The 9,730-nt window shown below is 32.1% G+C and overlaps 2 protein-coding genes across 2 annotated transcripts; both read left to right on the top strand.

Moving 5' to 3' along the window:
- On the top strand, positions 1 to 2,327 carry LOC111914237 (triosephosphate isomerase, cytosolic). The gene is made up of 9 exons (XM_023910008.3): positions 1 to 187; positions 588 to 663; positions 796 to 919; positions 1,011 to 1,095; positions 1,196 to 1,328; positions 1,450 to 1,544; positions 1,730 to 1,808; positions 1,944 to 2,026; positions 2,130 to 2,327. The coding sequence occupies exons 1-9, from the start codon at positions 149 to 151 to the stop codon at positions 2,172 to 2,174; spliced, it is 759 nt and encodes a 252-aa protein (XP_023765776.1). The 5' UTR covers positions 1 to 148; the 3' UTR covers positions 2,175 to 2,327.
- Positions 2,328 to 5,172: 2,845 nt separating this feature from the next.
- Positions 5,173 to 9,059, top strand: LOC111914316 (probable alpha-amylase 2). The gene is made up of 13 exons (XM_023910087.3): positions 5,173 to 5,515; positions 5,768 to 5,850; positions 5,980 to 6,010; positions 6,086 to 6,117; positions 6,317 to 6,443; positions 6,598 to 6,824; positions 7,107 to 7,252; positions 7,339 to 7,451; positions 7,613 to 7,701; positions 7,780 to 7,902; positions 8,351 to 8,386; positions 8,482 to 8,580; positions 8,658 to 9,059. Exons 2-13 carry the CDS (start codon positions 5,830 to 5,832, stop codon positions 8,847 to 8,849), a joined length of 1,236 nt encoding a protein of 411 aa, XP_023765855.1. The 5' UTR covers positions 5,173 to 5,515; positions 5,768 to 5,829; the 3' UTR covers positions 8,850 to 9,059.
- Positions 9,060 to 9,730: the final 671 nt, after the last annotated feature.

Below are 9,730 nucleotides of genomic sequence, written 5' to 3'. Positions count from 1 at the left end.
ATAATTAGTCTGTGATCCGTTAAAATCTACTTTCCATGCATATTAATCGGAGAAAACCACTTCCATAATAATATTGTGATCCATCTCGTTCCATTTATCGAAGCCAATCGGAGAAGCTTTTTCTTGCTGTGAAACTTTTTGTCAGAAAATGGGACGATTATTCTTCGTAGGTGGCAACTGGAAATGCGTAAGCATCCATCACGATTTCCATTTCAATCATTTAATGTATCATCTTCTATTGATTTGTTTCGAGTTGCATTGTTGATATCCGTTTAATCTTCCAATTAAAATAAGCAATTGTTTGTTGTTTATCTAATGAGAATCCTGTCTTGAGTGTTCTTGATTTGTCGATTCAAATATGTAATCAGATTTAGAATACTTTATATAATGTTCGCTTGAGGATTGATTTATTCTTCCATTGGTTTCAATGGATTCTGAAAATTGATTCTATTGGAGAGGGAAAAACAATCATACGAATAAATAAATGTATTCATTAGCGATTCCATATCCTTTCGCCTTCAGTGATTATGATTAAGGAAATTGCTTATTTTTGTTAATTAACTGATCTAACTATCTTTTTATTGTAGAATGGAACCTCGGAGGAGGTTAAGAAGATCGTGTCAACACTTAATGCAGCTCAAGTGCCATCTAAAGATGTTGTAGGTAAACCCTAAACAATATAATGTTGTTCTGATTTCATTATTAAGTAAAACACTGTCATTCTCTTTGGATTTTGATAAGATAGATTCTGATTTCATGATTAATATCTCAAACTCAACCATTTTCCATTTTCAGAGGTTGTGGTGAGCCCTCCTTTTGTCTTTATCCCCTCTGTTAAAAGCGAACTGAAGCCTGAATTTCATATCGCTGCTCAAAATTGTTGGGTTAAAAAAGGAGGTGCATTCACTGGTGAAATTAGGTATGTTTCTATGTATTTACTATTTAATCAATCTCCTATCCAAAAACATTCATTAACCATATGATAACTATCCATTTTTTTGTATATGCAGTGCAGAGATGCTTCTGAACTTGGGCATCCCTTGGGTCATCATTGGTCACTCTGAAAGGAGAGCTCTAATGAACGAATCAAACGAGGTCCTTTTTTTTAATAATTTCTTTATCCCCATTTGATAATGAAGACATTAATAGGATTATGATTTACATTTACCTTTTCCAAATTATTTTTTTTTATCAGTTTGTTGGAGACAAGGTTGCGTATGCACTTTCTCAAGGCTTGAAGGTGATTGCATGTGTTGGGGAGACTCTTCAAGAGCGGGAAGCTGGAACAACTATGAAAGTTGTTGCTGCACAAACTAAGGCAATTGCAGGTGATTTGGAAATTATTATATGTTTTATTTTTCATTTTTAAATTGTTTAATTGTTTTTTACAATGTGAAAGTAACAAATATCTATCATTTTCATGAATATATATATTTTTTTAATTCGCAGATAAGATAAAAAATTGGGATAATGTTGTCCTGGCTTATGAGCCAGTTTGGGCTATTGGAACCGGAAAGGTTGCTACCCCGGCTCAGGCTCAAGAAGTAAGTAGGAGGGTATTTATGTCTTTTTACATAAATGAGAGATCTAGAGGTTCACTTTTTTGAATGTGATAAAAATTTGTAATTTTTATCTGATATCAGTCAAAGTTCAATGCACATCAAATATGTTATATGATGTAGTGTCATGTGATGTCTATAACATGGGATTGTTAATATTGGCATAAAAGGTACATGCGGAGTTAAGGAAATGGCTTGAAACAAACATTAAGGCCGAAGTTGCTGCTAAAACTAGGATTATATATGGAGGTATGTTTATGATGCTTATGTTACACATGATAATTTGTAATAAAACAATAACTTATGGATCAATTTAAAACACGATGAAATTTATTATAATAACGTAAAAATTACCATTAATAAATTTTGGATTTTAATTTACAGGATCTGTAAATGGTTCCAATTGCAAGGAATTGGCAGGACAAAATGATCTCGATGGCTTTTTAGTTGGTGGAGCTTCTCTTAAGGTAAACAACAACATTGTTATTCATATTCGTCATTGTTGCTCTATTTGACACGTGTCTAATTTTTTTTTTTTTTTTCTAACATGTTTTATGCATTCGTGTGTAGCCTGAGTTTATTGACATCATCAAGGCTGCTGAAGTAAAGAAATGAATTTTGTATCGGTTGTGATGCTAAATTTTGATGATTTAATCAAGATGATCTCTTCAATTTATGATGCACTTGGCTGTTTTTTTTAATTAAATTCGTTGTATGAAATAAGAAAATATTAAATATATTAATTGTTAGAAATCTATTAAATTTAATTAACTGTCACATCAATATTTTATTTTTATTTCCCATAATCAATTGAACTCTTCAAAATTATATGAAATATATTTTGAAACTAAAAAAAATATTGTTTTCTATCATTAACAGTCCTATGAATACTTAACTTTAAATCCATTGTACGCCAATTTGACATCCTACTATACTTTAGTTTAATCATGCTATTGATCTCATTCAATACTCATATTTCCTATTGCCTAAAATGTTTGATGACATTAAAATCAATTACAATAACTTTAATTTAGCTTATCTACATAACTCTCTACTTGTACTAGTATAGAGATACAAGTAAATGGCAAAGTGAAAATAACAAGTCTCAAAAAGTGACCAATCGAAATGCATAGTGTAAACGAGAATCAGTTCCGATGAATACATTTGTAATTTGTTTGTTCGGAGTCATAGATACCAAGATTCACTGATTCAAAGACATCAAAGAATAAAGACAATGACGGGATAATGATGTTGAGCCACTTATTGATCAAAGTAATGAGAAAAAAGAGTAAATTGTATATGTTGAATCTATAATGTAGCGAGAACATAATAGAGTCGATAAGAAAGAATTGTCAACGATGTAAGGTGATAGGACATTTTGTTGTTTTTATGATTTTTGAATTTTAATTATCTAGTAATGTACTTAAAGTTTGTTATTCTTTGGTTTTTATTGATCTTTAGTTTTTCCTACCTTTTTTGTTACTTTTAGATTATTAGTGAAATTCTTGTTGTTTGTTTGTTTTCGTTTTTTGTTTTTTGGGTTTTTTGGGTTTTTTGGGTTTTTTTTTTTTTTTTTTTTTTTTTTTTTTTTTATATATAGCAATTAGTCATTGTTCGATGAAATGTATATTCATATGTTTATTAATAACAACCGCTCAACATTTTCTTTAACTTATATCTTAAATCAAAACTCCCACAACTTTACAACTTGTAACTATGTATGAACGTCTGGACCGAAAACCCGAACCGATAGATTTCCCCTAACGCAATCCACAAAAAAATCCATGAATCCCTTAGTGGATAAGTCTGATGACTCAGCAGCAGTGCATAATTTTCTTTCTTGTATGATGGATCTGATCTATAGTTAGGGACAATACATACCAAAAGGTTCGAAGAAGGATAATGAGTGAAGATCTACCCATCCAAGTCGTCGACCGTTGCGATACCTGAACTAAATGCTCTGAGGTTGAAAGGTAAGTAGATAAGCAGATTCCTACCTGGATTTTACTTGTTTCGATTCGTCCAGTGCTGCTACTGATAATGGAAAAGGTTATTAAGTTTACTTCTTTGCCTTCTTGAAGGTGGTTGGGCATTAACCAACATAACAGTGAAACCCGATCCAACTTTCTCTCCCTCCGCTTCCTCAGGGCCCCCACTTCCTCACTTAACTCACTCAAACACTCGCCTCATGTCACTTAGCTCGCCTTGGGAGGAAGGCTACTAACGGTAACGAATCTCAGAATATGAAGAAGATAAAAAAGGCCATCATAAGAGCAAACAAGGCAATGGATTCCGTGAGAGCAAAGCCTAAAATGGCATAAGCAAACAATTCAGTATCCAGTTCCAGACTCCGTGCTACTGAATGGATCAACAAACTTAATATCTTTCCAATTCCGACTGCTACTCCAGCTAAAGCAGATGTAGCGGTTCCAACACCAATTTGAAACCCTCCATAACATCTTTCAAAATTTTCATTTCAGTCTATTAATTGGAAGCAATATTTTTATTCTTGAAAGCGAGTTAAGTGGCTTTGAGGGGCACGAATGATATAACAATAAGTACTGATTCGACTAGCTCGAACGTGGGGGACGAATGCTTGAATGAATTAGGACCGAATAAGGTATTCGGTTCGGTTCTCGGTTATGTATTTTAGACTTATTCGGTTCGGTTCTCGAGTATTTCAGTATGGTTTACCAAATGAATCCTTGCTTTCCTAGAAAACACTTACATTACCAACTGCAATACCAATTAACCTAAGATTTCATATCATATTTCAACATGTATCTTAGATCATTGATGTCTACATACACGTTTGTTTGCTGTTCATTAGTAATGATTTTTATGAAGCTAACTTTATTTGATAGATAATGCTTTTAGGCTTTTCCTTTATCAAATTTCCAAGGGCAGACACAAAACCATTTTCAACTAGGATATGAAAGTAAGAGATCTATTTATGTGAAGAAGATGCATATTTTCCAACTGTTTACCTCATTTTCAAACATCCCCCAAGTTTTTAAAAAAGTACCAAATTGCCCCTAAGTTTAAAAAAATACCAAACTATTCAGTTCTTTTATTCTCTCGTTTTTATAAACTGTCCTCCTAAATTGGAAGGAATTTGAGAGAAAGAAAATGAAGATCATTCCTTTTTCTTTTATTCTCTCATTTTTCATTTTTTATTTTTTTTTCCTTAGTGAACTCGAGAGAAGACCGATAGGATGTTGTAAGGAATAGGAACTCAAGAGCTTGGCATGTTGAGGGCACACTATCCCTTTAGCTTAGCAACTGCCGAAAAATTGCCTCTTTGGCAACCAACTGCCGAGCCTCTCTCCTCTGCACTTACATGGTTGAATGTCGATGTGGAATGGTAAGCTCAGGTGGTGCTAGGCAATGCTGACATACTCTTCACATCTTATGGTTCTTATTAAAATGTTTAACAACTCTTTAAAATGTAGTTTTTAGAATCATGGATGACTATTTTTAACCTTTCAAATAAATCTATGTTTCTATAGACGTAACTCATTGTTTTAGCAAACAATTTATAATGAAAATTGAGTGTTAAAACGTAAAAGAATGGACTTGTATATATTCTTGTACGTGTGATGAGGTAAAAAAGAAGAATTCATATTCATTGTGGAGCCAACATTCCCTCTCAAAAACGAAAGATGATCGAATCCCAAAAGCTCAACGTCTGCAAATTGCGTACAATCTCTTTAAATTTCACCCCAATCCCTGATAACACGAATCTTCTCCTCCTCCTAATTTCAACTCGAATCCCCTTTTGTTGTGGATGGAAAATTTTCATTACAGTTGTGAAGAATCAATCGCGTTTTACTCGTTTACATTTCAACCTTCCTATAAATACGATCATGGCCTGAGGTTTGTAATGCACAGTAGTATTGGGGTTCACTGCAATTTGAATTTGCTAGGGCTCGTAATACCACTTGATTTGTATTCAGGTAATTTTCTTAATCTTTTCACCTACTCTCATCGATCGCCAAGTTCTGTAATTTGTCGATTTCATCATTAATCCTACGGTTTTAAGTGATGTGTTTTTGAATTCAATTTTCTAGGGTATTTATATAACTTTGACTTCTATTCATGTTTTTTTCTCAGTTAATTCTTCTTTGTTTTTGTTTATCGATCTTCAAATTATTTGTGAATCTTTGCTTAGTGCACAAGTCCTATAACAAGTTTCGTAATGGATGCAGGATATTTTTCTTGTACATTTTTATTGATCAAGTCTCATAAAGTAATTTGTAAGTGATACAAGATGGGTTTCCTGGGAACAACTGTAAGAATTTCTTCAATTTATGTTTCGTTTTTTTAGTAATTAATTGACACTTATAAAGTTAATATACACTTTAAAAATAGCTTTTTTTTGCTTCTTTTCTCATTACCCCTTTTTTGCTTTTGATTATAGGATAATGATGGTGTTCAAGAAACACAAATTGGTATGCTCTATTGGCTGTAAATTAACATATCTTTCTTCTTTAAAAAGTTTCTTTAACATATCTTTAATTTGGCAGTGATACGCAATGGAAGAGAAATCTTACTTCAGGTAACTATGGGTGTATACTGTATAGTTTTCCAATTGACAAATTATATTCATAACATTGTATTTTACTATTTTTCTTACTACACCATTGACTTTCAAATCATCCCTTATTATGACCATGTAGTTTCAAATATATACATACTATTATGATGACATGACACAAATTAACACATCTTTTTATGAAATTGGGTTAAATTCTCAGGCTTTCAACTGGGAGTCTCGTAAACATGATTGGTGGAGAAATTTAGAGAAAAAAGTACCCGATATGGCAAAATCGGGGATCACATCAGCTTGGTTACCACCACCAACTAATTCGTTTTCTCCTGAAGGTTTGTAAATTTCAAATCTAAAAACTATATGTATATTTGTATAATATCAGTTAAAATCAAGGACTTGATATATCTAATATGGTATCAGAGCAAGCTCAAACAAACTATAGAGATATATTGTTACTTTAAATTTTTTTTTTTAAACTTTTCACAGGCTACCTTCCACAAAATCTATATTCTCTCAACTCTTCGTATGGTTCTGAGGCTTTGCTTAAAGATTTATTAAAAAAAATGAAGCAGTATAATATTCGACCAATGGCTGACATAGTTATCAATCATCGTGTTGGGACTACTCAAGGGCATGGTGGTAAATATAACCGCTATGATTGGATTCCATTGTCTTGGGATGAACGTGCTGTTACTTCTTGCACTGGTGGACTTGTATGTATCTTATTACCTCAAACCACCTAACTAGAAATAAAATTAAAATTATCTGGATAAATGATGTTTAAAAAATATTTGAGAAAATAACACAGGAAACGAGGTATTATTTGAAAAAAAGTTAGCATTTAATGGGGAAAACCCTTTTTGCTAACTTTTTTTAATCACGTCGTACTTTTAGTATCAAGTAAAATAGAAAAACTCACATATAGCTTACCAGATTAATTCATAACATTAGTTCTATACAAAAGGGTAAAATGGTCATTTACTTTTTTCATAAAGGGTAACAGGAGCACAGGAGACAACTTTAATGGAGTTCCAAATATTGATCATACACAAGACTTTGTTAGAAAAGACCTTATTGGTTGGCTAAAATGGCTACGATACACTGTTGGTTTTCAAGATTTTCGTTTTGACTTTGCAAGAGGGTAATGTTTTATAGGTTCTTTTTTTTTTTTATAAAGTTTTCTCTGAAACTTATCATTATTATTTGTCTATTTTTTTTTTCATGTAGTTATTCTGCAAAATATGTGAAAGAATACATCGAGGGTGCAAAACCAATATTTACTGTTGGAGAATATTGGGACTCATGCAACTACAAAGGAACCTACCTTGATTATAACCAAGGTGAATAAATTGAATAAAATGCAACCTTTTTTTTTTTTTTTTTTTTTTTTTTTTTTTTTTTGTTTTAAACTTTTATATTCTTCTAAATTTTTAATATTTTTGGAGAAAGTTTTTATGATTAACTTAACATTTTTGTTGTTTCTGACTAATTTTAATTGCAGATAGTCATAGGCAGCGTATAATCAACTGGATTGATGGCACAGGGCAACTTTCTACAGCATTTGACTTCACCACAAAAGGGATCCTTCAGGTACAGTGACTTGTACTATATGCATGAAAAGTTGTACATTAGTGTTTCATCTTTTGAAACTTCCATCTTTCCATGCAGGAAGCTGTTAAGGGGCAACTTTGGCGTTTACGTGATGCTCAAGGGAAGCCGCCAGGTGTCATGGGATGGTGGCCTTCAAGAGCTGTAACTTTCCTTGATAATCATGACACTGGATCCACTCAGGTATACAATTTTAGTTTTTTCAAGAATTAGTGGATTTCATCATAGTATTGTTGCATGCAGCCTTTAATCAATTTCATGCCCCTGCTCAAACTCCATTAACTTTGTGATTTGACCATTTTTGCCATTATTCAAACGCTTTTTCTGTTGGGAAAATGGCCTCAAAGATTCCCAACAACTCGCCCAATGAAAAATAATTGAGAAACTTAATTCAACACAAGAATATACATGGAAAACTCCAAAGCCTGAGAAGAGAGTAGAAAAATTCACTATATGATAAATTGTTACAATCAAATAAACAAATTTCACGAGACAAAAAAAAAGTATCACCATGTAGAATAATCATACTCCACCGTAAAAGAGTATCACCACCTGGAATAACCATTCTAAGAATTTCTCCTCGGCACATATTGAACACTTGCTGAAAAAGTTTATCGTACAAATGTTGCAGGGTCATTGGCCATTCCCTTCGAATCATGTCATGGAGGTACAATTCTCTTTTTTTTTTTGGTGATTTAATTTACATATTTTCATAAATCGTTGAATCTTAATCATGGACTCTAACTTTATGACATTATTCAGGGCTATGCTTATATACTCACGCATCCTGGAATACCATCAATCTTTTATGACCATTTTTACGACTGGGGAAGTGCCATGCACGACCAAATTGTGAAGTTGGTAAGTAACTATTCAAACGTGTCCCATTATTATTTTCCATTAGTGCCCTTTATCTTTACATTGAAACAAATATGCAGATAAATGTGCGCAAGGAGCAAGACATACAGAGTCGATCCTCCATTAGGATTCTTGAAGCTAAGGCCAATCTTTATGCAGCCATAATTGGAGAGAAGCTGTGTATGAAAATTGGCGGTGATTCATGGTGTCCCACTGGTTCTGAGTGGAAACTGGTGGCACATGGGCACCAGTATGCAGTTTGGCATAAGTAGGCACAGGAAGGATCATATAAGATGATAAGTTAGTGATCTTGAGGATGTGAAACGATATTTTGAATCAACTACCGCTTGTCTTGTTCAATAAAGTAGTTGAGTAGCTGTATGTATAACTTTTGAGAGCTTTTACATCGGCCATTTGGTGTGTATATGTTGTTGTTGTTGAACCCGTTCTTTGAATAAGATTTGTGCTATTTTTAGGTTTTCCGATTTGAATGTGCTATTTTTAGGTTTTCCGGTTTTCCCCTAAAATTGCTTCCATATAATATTTAATGGATTATCTTTTTGAGCTTCTAAGGTTAGTATTTATCTACTCATTTATACCACTTTTATTTTTCTTATGCGATAGGAAAGGCATTGCATCGTCCTTCATAAATCAGGTAAACTCTCTCTCTCTCTCACTCTATATATATATATATATATATATATATATATATATATATATATATATATATATATATATATATATATATATATGTGTGTGTGTGTGTGTGTGTGTGTATGTGTGTGTGTGTGTGAGTTTTACGGACCCACTGGACCAGAAGCTTCTCGAGCATATATATATATATATATATATATATATATATATATATATATATATATATATATATATATATATATATATGTATATATATATATATATATACAAAAAAAAAATCATTTGATGATATGTACTCGGAAGAGGTATATATAAAAAAAGTGTGGTGTAAATATACATATGTTAATATATATATATATATATATATATATATATATATATATATATATATATATATATATATATATATATATATATATATATATATATATATATAGGTAAAGGTTCAAATGAGAACCAAAAAAGGTTAAGAATCGTAAGAACATCTAATTTTAGATGT

Source organism: Lactuca sativa, chromosome 8, assembly GCF_002870075.4.
Source record: "Lactuca sativa cultivar Salinas chromosome 8, Lsat_Salinas_v11, whole genome shotgun sequence".
NCBI classification, from domain to species: domain Eukaryota; kingdom Viridiplantae; phylum Streptophyta; class Magnoliopsida; order Asterales; family Asteraceae; genus Lactuca; species Lactuca sativa.
Note: the sequence above shows the minus strand (reverse complement) of the source record. Positions and strands in the feature narration are given on the sequence as shown.

Coding starts and splice junctions, on each gene's coding strand:
- LOC111914237 (XM_023910008.3), top strand. CDS start 149: ATGGGACGATTATTCTTCGTAGGTGGCAACTGGAAATGC. Junction 188..587: donor TAGGTGGCAACTGGAAATGC/GTAAGCATCCAT, acceptor TTTTTATTGTAG/AATGGAACCTCGGAGGAGGT. Junction 1,329..1,449: donor ACAAACTAAGGCAATTGCAG/GTGATTTGGAAA, acceptor TTTAATTCGCAG/ATAAGATAAAAAATTGGGAT.
- LOC111914316 (XM_023910087.3), top strand. CDS start 5,830: ATGGGTTTCCTGGGAACAACT. Junction 6,118..6,316: donor GAAGAGAAATCTTACTTCAG/GTAACTATGGGT, acceptor TTAAATTCTCAG/GCTTTCAACTGGGAGTCTCG. Junction 8,581..8,657: donor ACGACCAAATTGTGAAGTTG/GTAAGTAACTAT, acceptor ACAAATATGCAG/ATAAATGTGCGCAAGGAGCA.